The sequence below is a fragment of the Microcaecilia unicolor genome, chromosome 8, assembly GCF_901765095.1.
Source record: "Microcaecilia unicolor chromosome 8, aMicUni1.1, whole genome shotgun sequence".
Taxonomy (NCBI): Eukaryota; Metazoa; Chordata; class Amphibia; order Gymnophiona; family Siphonopidae; genus Microcaecilia; species Microcaecilia unicolor.
Genome location: NC_044038.1, coordinates 168,781,745 through 168,793,930, shown reverse-complemented (window position 1 = coordinate 168,793,930; position 12,186 = coordinate 168,781,745). Strand labels below are relative to the sequence as shown.

The following is a 12,186-nucleotide window of genomic DNA, read 5'->3' as shown; positions in this document are numbered from 1 at the left end:
CGGAAAGGAATGGGCATGCATGAAGGAAATTACATGCAAATGAGTTGTTCGCTGTTACCTCATTTGCACACGATTTCCTTCTTAAGGAGGGGAAGCCAGTGCAGAGCAGCCAAGCATTATGCGTGGCTGCTCTGTGCACGCCAAAGATGGCTTCATACATGCAGACAAGCTGCGTGTATAATAGCCTTCTACAACCTTAGAAAAACACAAGTCCAGGTGAAAAAGTCCAAGTGCTTGTCAGGGATGTCTTTTTTTTAATGAGTATGGGTGAAGGACGTCCTTCACTATGCCTCCGTCCCTGCGATGGCAGTTGAGGATGTCCAAAATGTGGATGTTCCTGTGAGGAGGATGTCCATGCCTTTGCTATGCCTCTGAAACCCCCTTTATTTATTTGGATTTTGGATCACAAAATCCAAATAAATAAAGGGGGTGTCAGAGGCATAGCAAAGGCATGGATGTCCTTCTTACAGAAACATCCACATTTTGAATGTCCTCAACTGCCGTCGTAGGGATGGAGGCATAGGAAGGACATCCTCAACTGCATCTGTTAGGCACGCCCCAGTCCCGCCTTCGCTATGCCTCCAACACACCCCCCGGGAACCTTGGTCATCCCCGCGACGGGAAGCAGTTGGGGATGCCCAAAATCTGCTTTCAATTGTGCCGATTTGGGCGACCCTGAGAGAAGAACGCCCATCTCCCAATTTGTGTCGAAAGATGGGCGCCCTTCTCTTTCAAAAATAAGCCTGTTAGTACCCTTACGCTGGACCTGACTAGGTCCTCAATTACAAGGATATTCAACAGGGTCAACATTTTTCTACCAATCCAGTATCTCCTATCTTTATTGTTTTAACTGTATTTTCTTGCATTCACAGGAAATTTTGGATGCGTTGGTTAGTAATGTTAACATTGAGCTGCTCAATGCCCTTCACTACCATATGGTTGATAGACGTCTCCTGACAGACGAACTTAAACACGGAATCACAATCCCCTCAATGTACCAAAACCTGAATATTCAAGTCCATCACTATCCCAACGGAGTAAGAGACCTTTTCTACAATGACTTTTCGTATATTAAAAATCAATTTTGAAATTATCTTGTAAAAATAATTACAGTGAAGGCAACATTCAGCTGGATGCAGTCAGATTTTTCTTACATGTTGGCTGCTGCAGGCTTAATTAGTGTTGGATATTCAGTGCCCGCCTGTATCTGGGTGCCAGCATTAAATATCCAGGTCATGGGTGGCCATCGTTGTTACCCAGGGGCCCTTGTACTAAGCCACCTAAGTGCCTACTCATGCCCAATGCGCATCAATTTGGAGTTACCGCCGAGCTACCACGTGGCCCGGGCAATAATTTTGTTTTTTACGCATGTCCGCTATGCGTGCCTGAAACCAGGCGGTAGTCATCATTCTATGTGCGTAGACCATTACTGCCCGGTTAACGCATGAAACCTTACTGCTAAGTCAACGGGTGGTGGTAAGGTCTCAGGCCCAAAAGGGACATGCGCCAATTTTTATTTTGTCGCACGTCCATTTTCAGCAAAAAAAAAGAGGCCTTTTTTGCAGGTGCACTGAAAGTGGACCTGTGCATATCAAATGCATGCGTCTACACCAGCGCAGGCCATTTTTCAGCGCACCTTAGTAAAAGGACCCCACAAATACTATTGATAGTCAACCTTTTTGCTGTTCTGAGTGAACCCGGAAGCCTTCTGGGCATTATAATATAACATATCAATGGGAACTCAAATATTCTTTAAATCAAAATACCATAACATTTACCATATATTTTAAAATAGTTGTGTCTTGTGCTCAGTTATTCCACCTTCCTAGCAAAGGAGAGGTTAGATGTCACCATTATTGCACCAGACTGGCTGCAGTGTCTATATTTACTATTATTTTCTTTTTAATTTGCTAATTTGAAGATTTAAAAAAATTGTTGTTACTTTTTTGCTTAAAACAACTTTGCCATTGGCCAGCTGGACTGTAGCCAGTCTGGCACAATGATGGTGGCATCTAACCTCTTTGCTTGGAAGGTGGAATAACGGAACAGTAAAAACAATATGCAAAACATTATTGTGATTCTTTAATCTTTTAAATATATTTTTTTAAATGACACATTAATTTATAGATTATATTTAAACATTATGATCTAAATAAATGAGTCTGCCAAGTTAATTCAATGACAGTGCGTGTTGCTTTCATTTTTATTATAAAAACTATGTGCTCATACCCTTTATTTTCTACAGATTGTGACGGTAAACTGTGCCAGACTCATGAAAGCGGATCACCATGCCACCAACGGTGTGGTTCACATCATAGACAAAGTGATTACAGCCACCACTAATAGCATCCAGCAACATGTTGAGAATGAGGAGAACCTTGAAACCCTTAAAGTAAGCACAGCTGATTCGGAGCTGTTTATTTTGTGCTTTGCATTAACATGCAATTCAGGAGACCTCTAATAATTAGTGTGGAGATTATTGCTATACACTATTTTCATCTTATCTCAGACACTCTATCATATTAAATTCACAGAAGGCCAGTGCTATCACTAATCTAACTACAATGTACCTTCATTCATAGTTCAACATTATTTGATAAACAGGGATCCTCAGAATTTCGTTTGACAACAGACACCTTCCAGGGAACTTATTCTAGCATTTTAGTGGTGTTGTTCACATCGTCATTGATCCACCCGTTTGCTTTTTTTTTATAACGATCTATTTTTTTCAAGAATTTAAAGTTCACTTTTTTATAAAACTCTCTTCATAAATCAGCATCTTCCAATAAGTCTTCCTTAAATCTTAACATCGAAATGTATTATAATCATAGCACTTAGCTTTAGGCAGTTTTAAGCAGCGATTTTTCTCCCGAGTCAAACCCCTGCCAACATGGCCAGGTTTCGAATTTCTTCATCAGGGAAGAGGTTTGCATCTGTGTACTTGCTTCCGCATGTAGAAAAAAATGGCTGTATTAACATGCTGCATGTTAGCGATGCTAAATCTTTAATAGGCATTTATAGAGGGTGCGGCAAATGAGAGGAAGCCCATTCAACTTCTATGGGCTTCCTCTCATTTGCTGCGCGGGAATCACCAGTGCAGTTTTGTAAAAGAAGCCCAGAGTAACCAAATGGGTGAAGTGAATTAATGTTGGATATACTTTGCATTCTATCTTAATATTGTCCTTCCACTGAAGCTTCCAGAAAGGATTTCAAGAATTTTGAAGTACTAAGGGGCCCTTTTACTAAACATTAGTGCACGACCTGAAAAACGTTTGAAAAATGGGCTTATTGTATGTGAAAGTCCCACATTAAAACTTGTTAGCCCATATTCTAACACAGCTTAGTAAAATGGCCCCTAAGTTAATTATCTCCTCAGATGGAAGGGATATGGGAAATAAGGTTAAGATGGGTTAAGCCCCTCTCATGGTCTAACCATTTTTTTTCTAGGATTTTGTGTGGAGGGGACGAGGGAGAATAGTAAATTGATAAGATGGTTTCATGGATTTGGGCAGCCATTACATGAGTACATAAGTATTGCCACACTGGGACAGACCAAAGGTCCATCAAGCCCAGCATCCTGTTTCCAACAGTGGCTAATCCAGGTCACAAATACCTGGCAAAATCCCAGAAAAGTACTAAACATTTTATACTGCTTATCCCAGATTTAGTGGATTTTCCCCAAGTCCATTTAATAATGGTCTATGGACTTTTTCTTTAGGAAGCCGTCCAAACCTTTTTTTTTTAATTAATTTATTAACAATCAATTCTTACAAGCACAATACTTCACCGAGGAGGATTTGGGGGGGACACCGGTGCCGGAAAGAATATTTGAAGCGGGGGAGTCGGAGAAACTAAACAAATTCTCTGTAACCTTGGAGGATGTAATGGGTCAGTTCAGCAAGCTGAAGAGTAGTAAATCACCGGGACCTGATGGTATTCATCCCAGAGTATTAATAGAACTAAAAAATGAACTTGCGGAGCTACTGTTAGAAATATGCAATCTGTCCCTAAAATCGAGTGTAATACCGGAAGACTGGAGGGTAGCCAATGTTACTCCGATTTTTAAGAAAGGTTCCAGAGGAGATCCGGGAAATTATAGACCGGTGAGTCTGACGTCGGTGCCGGGCAAGATGGTGGAGGCTATTATTAAGAATAAAATTGCAGAGCATATACAAAAACATGGACTGATGAGACAAAGTCAGCACGGATTTAGTGAAGGGAAGTCTTGCCTCACCAATCTAATGCATTTTTTTGAGGGGGTAAGCAAACATGTGGACAATGGGGAGCCGGTTGATATTGTATATCTGGATTTTCAGAAGGCGTTTGACAAAGTGCCGCACGAAAGACTCCTGAAGAAATTGCAGAGTCATGGAATCGGAGGTAGGGTATTATTATGGATTAAGAACTGGTTGAAAGATAGGAAGCAGAGAGTAGGATTGCGTGGCCAGTATTCTCAGTGGAGGAGGGTAGTTAGTGGGGTCCCGCAGGGGTCTGTGCTGGGTCCGTTGCTTTTTAATGTATTTATAAATGACCTAGAGATGGGAATAACTAGTGAGGTAATTAAATTCGCCGATGACACAAAATTATTCAGGGTCGTCAAGTCGCAGGAGGAATGTGAACGATTACAGGAGGACCTTGCGAGACTGGGAGAATGGGCGTGCAAGTGGCAGATGAAGTTCAATGTTGACAAGTGCAAAGTGATGCATGTGGGTAAGAGGAACCCGAATTATAGCTACGTCTTGCAAGGTTCCGCGTTAGGAGTTACGGATCAAGAAAGGGATCTGGGTGTCGTCGTCGATGATACGCTGAAACCTTCTGCTCAGTGTGCTGCTGCGGCTAGGAAAGCGAATAGAATGTTGGGTGTTATTAGGAAGGGTATGGAGTCCAGGTGTGCGGATGTTATAATGCCGTTGTATCGCTCCATGGTGCGACCGCACCTGGAGTATTGTGTTCAGTACTGGTCTCCGTATCTCAAAAAAGATATAGTAGAATTGGAAAAGGTACAGCGAAGGGCGACGAAAATGATAGTGGGGATGGGACGACTTTCCTATGAAGAGAGGCTGAGAAGGCTAGGGCTTTTCAGCTTGGAGAAGAGACGGCTGAGGGGAGATATGATAGAAGTGTATAAAATAATGAGTGGAATGGATCGGGTGGATGTGAAGCGACTGTTCACGCTATCCAAAAATACTAGGACTAGAGGGCATGAGTTGAAGCTACAGTGTGGTAAATTTAAAACGAATCGGAGAAAATTTTTCTTCACCCAACGTGTAATTAGACTCTGGAATTCATTGCCGGAGAACGTGGTACGGGCGGTTAGCTTGACGGAGTTTAAAAAGGGGTTAGATAGATTCCTAAAGGACAAGTCCATAGACCGCTATTAAATGGACTGGAAAAATTCCTCATTTTTAGGTATAACTTGTCTGGAATGTTTTTACGTTTGGGGAGCGTGCCAGGTGCCCTTGACCTGGATTGGCCACTGTCGGTGACAGGATGCTGGGCTAGATGGACCTTTGGTCTTTCCCAGTATGGCACTACTTATGTACTTATGTACTTATGTACTTGAATAGGCAATACAGGCTAACAAATATGTCTACTGAATTAGTTCACATATTAATATGAAACAAAAGAAGAAAAGTTATAAGCCCTCTTTAGACCACAATTTAAAGGGAAGGAGTCATGTTATCAGGAGATATATAGAAGAATAATAGCAAAGTATTACATATAGTTTAGCACACCTTAAGCCTGACTATTTATATTATACTAGCCGTTGAGCCTGTTAAAACGAGCTAGTATGGGGTTTTGGCAAGCCCCTCCCCTCACCGCTGCCCCATCCCCCCGGAGTCGCCGCCACCACCCCTGCACCTGGCCCGGGCCCTCTCTTCGGTATTGAACTAACATCGGCGAAACCCAGGCAGCACCCAGATCAGCTGAGCTACCGTCGGCCTTCCTTCTCTGCCTGTGTCCCGCCGTCGTGTGACGTAACGTCGGCGAGGGCGGGACACAGGCAGGGAAGAAAGGGCGACGGGAGCTCATCTCTCAGCTGTTCTGCATGCTGCGTTTCACCAATGTAAGTTCAATACCGAAGAGAGTGCTTGGGCCGGGTGGAGGGGGGGCGGCGGTGACCTCGGGGGGGGGGGAGCGGTAGCGACGTTGGCGGCTTCGCGCAGTTTCCCTCTCTGTCCCGCCCCCCATCATCACATATTGACATGGGGACGGGACAGAGAGGGAAATCTCTACTGCGCATTTGCGAGTGAGTACGGTCACTCACCATTTATATGTTTGATTATCAATCAAACTTGGATAGATATCAAGCTGATCCCAACTTTTTAACGCTAACAAAAGCTTTTAATTGTTCTGGTTGAAAGAAAATATATTTAAGCCCTAAGTACTTGATCACACATTTACAGGGATAGTTTAAATAGAAGGAAGCTCCTATTGCCAATGTTTCTTTGCTTAGGGCTAGAAAAGCTTTCTTCTTTCTTGCGTTTGCCTAGTAACGTCTGGATACATCCATATCTTTTTCCTATAGAATAAGGTCTTTGATTTCCTAAAGAAAAGACGTTTTATTGCTTCTACATCCTGATCAAACACTAATGAGACTAGTAAAGTCTTTCTTTCGGAGTTTTCCGATATGGATGATTCTAAAATCTCTGACAAATTGCTTTGTTGTAGTTGTTGAGATTCTATTACCAAGTCTCCATCTGGGATCTTTTTAGCAGGAGCATAAAAAATGCGATTAATTGGAGGTATAAGAACAGGAGAATATCCCAAAACTTCTATAAGGTATTTTTTAAAGGCATCCAGTGGAGTAATTCCAAATGTATAAGGAAAATTCAAGAAGAGAAGATTTAATCTGCGATTAATCTGCGATTAAAATTTTCTACTTGCTCAATTCTCCTATCAGTCAAATTTTTATCTTTAATAGTCATAGTAGAAAAATCTTGAAGTTTTTTCACCTCTTCATTTATAACTTTCATTTGGTTAGTAGAGTCTGTTTTAAAGGTTTCAAGAGATTTAGAAAGAGTTTCAACAGTACTTACTAATGTTGTTATTTCTGCCATAGAGTTGGTCAGCTTGGCGTCTAACTTTTGGAGAGCTTCCCATGTGCTCTCCAAAGTCACCGACTCTGATCTTGTTGTTAAAGCTTTTCTTTCAGTCTGCAGGCCTAAAGGCCTCAGACCTCCGTTGGCTTTATGCTCCTCCGGGCCTCTAATCCAGGACTGTTTTTCACTGACTTGCGGTTCTAGCGATCCTGGCGGGGGAAAAGAACTTTCGGGCGGAGGCGGTGGATTACGCTCCGGGGGAGATAAGGTGGTATCAAGCCCCAAGTCACAGGGTTCTCCTCCTCCTGAAACAGCGGGGCTCCCTCCGGATTCTTGGTCTGGCTTCCTCACGGTGAACTTCTCTATGCTGAGCTGGGAAGGTGAGGAGGTTTTGGTCGCTGAGGCTCCAGCTTTGACCAAACCTTTCCGTTTAGTATGGGGCATAGTGCTTAAGGAATATTGGCTTACTCTCAGATCAGCTCGAGATGCCTCTGCCACAGAGTCAGCGTGCTGCCATCTTGACTCCTCCCCCAACCCAAACCTTTTTTAAACTCCACTAAGCTAACCGCCTTTACCACATTCTCTGGCAACAAATTCCAGAGTTTATTTGGCCAAATTTGAGTTTGCTGCTTGAGCAGTGGCAAATAGGCCCGAGAAGGTCTTTCAACTTATATAGAGGAAATTGGATTGGAGAGCTTTGTGCCTAGGGAGGGCTCTTGGACCAAGGGAAGAGGAGAGTGGGGGGGGGGGGGGGGGGGGGGGGGGGGAGAGGGATGCTTTTTGTAATAGCTGTGCTGTTGGATTGCTGGTGAGACAGTAAGACGGTTGATTTTGAAGTCGCCTCTTGAGGTGGCTTAAAGAGCAGTCATGACAGCTAATGCATGGCACAGCCTCACAAGCTAGCTGCCATAGTCAGCCCCTCCTGCGCTCCTCCGCTATCACACACATGACCTGCCCTTATTAACTGCTTAATATAGCTTAGTAAAAGGGCCTCTATGGAAGGCTCAGATCAGTTATAGAAGGCTAGTTTTTCTCTCTCTCTTGGCTGTGAGAAATAAATTGATGGACCATAGCTTAACCATTGGACCAGATGAGGCTCTGGCCAAGGGTGTTGGTGATTTAAGGGCACCAAAATACCCAGCCTCTGACTTCACCTGGTCTACAGGTTAATCCTTTTCTCCTTCTCTCCCTGCCCCTCCCCTTCCCCTCCCTGCAGGTCCGGTACTGCTCCCTCACCTTTCTCATTCTCCCACAGTCCTGTAAAGTTCATGTCAGTTGCCGGCAGCAGCATCAGTATGACAGGCTGCTTTTGACCAGCCCCTGAGGGGGATAGAAGAAGGGGAAAGAGAGACTGGACTGGGGGGGTGGTTGGAAGGAGAGAGATGCTGAACCCACAGCAGGGGAGGGAGGGAGGGGATGCTGGTGGCAATGCAATTGGGGGTGGGGGCACGCAACCAAAACAAGTTGGCTCAGGGCACCACTATCCCTTGAGTCAGCTCTGTTGATGGGTATCACGTTGATATACTGTAAGTACATAAGTAATGCCACACTGGGAAAAGACCAAGGGTCCATCTAGCCCAGCATCCTGTCCACGACAGCGGCCAATCCAGGCCAAGGGCACCTGGCAAGCTTCCCAAACGTACAAACATTCTATACATGTTATTCCTGGAATTGTGGATTTTTCCCAAGTCCATTTAGTAGCGGTTTATGGACTTGTCCTTTAGGAAACTGTCTAACCCCTTTTTAAACTCTGCCAAGCTAACCGCATTCACCACGTTCTCCGGCAACGAATTCCAGAGTTTAATTACGCATTGGGTGAAGAAGAATTTCTCCGATTTGTTTTAAATTTACTACACTGTAGTTTCATCGCATGCCCCCTAGTCCTAGTATTTTTGGAAAGCATGAACAGACGCTTCACATCCACCTGTTCCACTCCACTCATTATTTTATATACCTTTATCATGTCTCCCCTCAGCCGTCTCTTCTCCAAGCTGAAAAGTCCTAGCCTTCTTAGTCTTTCTTCATAGGGAAGTCGTCCCATCCCCGCTATCATTTTCGTCGCCCTTCGCTGCACCTTTTCCAATTCCACTATATCTTTCTTGAGATGCGGTGACCAGAATTGCACACAATACTCAAGGTGCAGTCGCACCATGGAGCAATATAACGGCATTATAACATCCTCACACCTGTTTTCCATACCTTTCCTAATAATACCCAACATTCTATTCGCTTTCCTAACCGCAGCAGCACACTGAGCAGAAGGTTTCAATGTATTATGGACAACGACACCCAGATCCCTTTCTTGGTCCGTAACTCCTAACGTGGAACCTTGCATGACGTAGCTATAATTCGGGTTCTTTTTTCCCACATGCATCACCTTGCACTTGCTCACATTAAACGTCATCTGCCATCTAGCCGCCCAGTCTCCCAGTCTCGTAAGGTCCTTCTGTAATTTTTCACAATCCTGTCGCGAGTTAACGACTTTGAATAACTTTGTGTCATCAGCAAATTTAATTACCTCACTAGTTACTCCCATCTCTAAATAATTTATAAATATATTAAAAAGCAGCGGTCCTAGCACAGACCCCTGAGGAACCCCACTAACTACCCTTCTCCACTGTGAATACTGCCCATTTAACCCCACTCTCTGTTTCCTATCCTTCAACCAGTTTTTAATCCACAATAGGACTTTTCCTCCTATCCCATGACCCTCCAATTTCCTCTGTAGCCTTTCATGAGGTACCTTGTCAAACGCCTTTTGAAAATCCAGATACACAATATCAACTGGTTCCCTTTTGTCCACATGTTTGTTTACTCCTTCAAAGAATTGAAGTAAATTGGTCAGGCATCAATGAAGGATAAAACATTTTTGTAACCTGCTTGAGCTCTCTGTGAATATGGGTCAATACAGTACGTCTTTTCCTGTGTTTCAAGACTGCTCTAGCTGCTTCGGATCTCAGTACATTATTGGAGGGTGATGAAGAGTACACACTTTTAGCTCCTACCAATGAAGCCTTTGCGAAGATCCCTGAAGCAACACTGAAACGAATCCTGGGAGACCCAGAAGCTCTGAAAGGTGAATAAATATATATGAACTACTTTAATTAAAATTGAACAAAATTGCCTTCCCTGCCTCTTTGCAATGTGGTTAACTTGTACTGGTTCTTTTGCCTGCAAACAAATCTGCCTGGGTAACTGCTTAGTAAACCAAATAAATTTGTATAAAAATTGCCCTCCAGCTCTTACCAAAAAACTGTTGCTATGAAAATAAAGTGAAAATCTTTTGGTTAGTAAGGACAGGAAAATTATCCAGTCAATATTCAGCCAGTAGTGGTCAGTATGAGAATATGATTTAAAGTGCTGACCACTACCGGCTGAATATTGACTGGATGATCTTTACTGTCCTTACTAACCAAAAGATTTTCACTGTATTTTATTTTAAGCAGTCCTAAATTAACCTGCTTAACTATGTGGGTCCCAGCACTGAATACTGCTGCCACCCGCATAACTCTAGGTTCCTCCTTAATGCCGCCCCCAGTACCCCCCCTGACCTGCCCACTTTTTCTGGGGCCAGTCAGAGGTGATTTTCAGCAGCACTGCCCGGTTGAGTGCCACTGAATATTGGGCATTAGTTGCAGTGGCGTAGCCAAGAGTGAGCCTGGGTGGCCCAGGCCCACCCACTTTGGGCTCAGGACCACCCAGTAGCAGCACATCTATGATGTGCCTGGCAAGGAACCCGAAGCCCCACCAGCTGAAAACTCCCAACAACTGTCCCTCAGAGGAAGGGCTGTGGGTTCAACATGCAGTGTGTATTAGTTGATGCTTGCTGCTGGTGAAAATCTGCTATTTAAAAGGTATGCGGGGGAGGAGGGATGTTTGAGAGACCATATGGCATGCAGGCGAGAGAGGGAGAGACCGAATCACTTGTGGGACAAGGTGGAGTTCTGCCCACCCATCTTAGATCCAGGCCCACCGAAAATTGGGTATCTAGCTACACCCCTGGTCCACAGTGATTTAAGGGGGATCACTTTGAACATAAGGGGGTACATGGTTTTTAGTACTTTGCTCCAATCCATGTAGTCTTTTATGTATCATCCAAATGGGTTTTACTGTCACACTTTTTGCCTTGCAGACTTATTAAGCCACCACATACTGAGAAAAGCTCAGTGTTCTGAAGCCATTATTTCCGGGGTTTCTGTGGAGACTCTGGAAGGTTCACCGTTGGAAGTGGGCTGCAGTGGCGAGGAGCTGACCCTCAATGGAAAGGCTATTATTTCCAAAAAGGATGTCTTGGCTACCAACGGTGTTGTTCATTTTATCGATGAGTTGTTGATCCCGGATGCAGGTGAGAGTAACATTATATTCTCATATAGTGTTGCACAACTTTGAGGGGGAACTGAGGTGGAAAAAGTGACTATTATTTTCTACGGCTTCATGTTTCTAGACTTTTCCTGTCCAGTTTCTCTCTTTTATTCAGCTAGTTATTACAGTGAGTGGTAGGAAGAGTGATTTGGAACATGAGCTAAATATGTTCACCTGGCAGAAAATCTCTGGTACAGTATTATGTTCAAGCAGTGGCTTAGACAATCAAATTACATAGGTATGTACGGTGCCCAGGTCTTAAAGCATAATCAGATAACATACTGGTACTGTTCATCATATTAATCAATGAACAAGCATCCTACATCTGCTGCAAATGACTGAACGTCTATAATTCGTTTGGATTTAGCTCACACTTTTCTGTAGCAGCTCAAGGCAAGTTACAGGTACAGTAGGTATTTTGTTGTCCCTGGAGGGCTTAAAATCTAAGGGGCCTTTTTACTAAACTACATTAGCCCCCAGATTCTATACAGCATGCTTAGAGCTCCGCGCTGAAATCTAAGCATATTCCATAACAGCGCATGTAACTTAATTGGCTTAATAAGCTAATCAGCATTGTTAACAGCACTTAACAAGCAATAATGAGCACTAGTTGGCAATAATTAGAATTTACGCTAATGAATTGCGCCTAAATTCTAAAGCATTCAGTTCTAAAGGAACGTGGCCATGGGCATGGAATGGGTGGGGAAATGGACATTTCATGGGCATTCCCAAATTTACACATGCTGTTATAGAATATAGCCCAGTCTGCGTAAATCTATTT

The 12,186-nt window shown here is 43.6% G+C and overlaps 1 protein-coding gene across 1 annotated transcript in view; it reads left to right on the top strand.

The window, feature by feature from the left end:
• TGFBI (transforming growth factor beta induced) overlaps positions 1-12,186 on the top strand; it is a 75,416-nt gene that overhangs the window by 43,993 nt on the left and 19,237 nt on the right. Inside the window, exons 5-8 of the mRNA XM_030212169.1 lie at positions 873-1,037; positions 2,246-2,392; positions 9,978-10,119; positions 11,176-11,388. Coding sequence (XP_030068029.1) covers positions 873-1,037; positions 2,246-2,392; positions 9,978-10,119; positions 11,176-11,388 — 667 coding nt within the window. The remainder of the gene's footprint in view (positions 1-872; positions 1,038-2,245; positions 2,393-9,977; positions 10,120-11,175; positions 11,389-12,186) is intronic.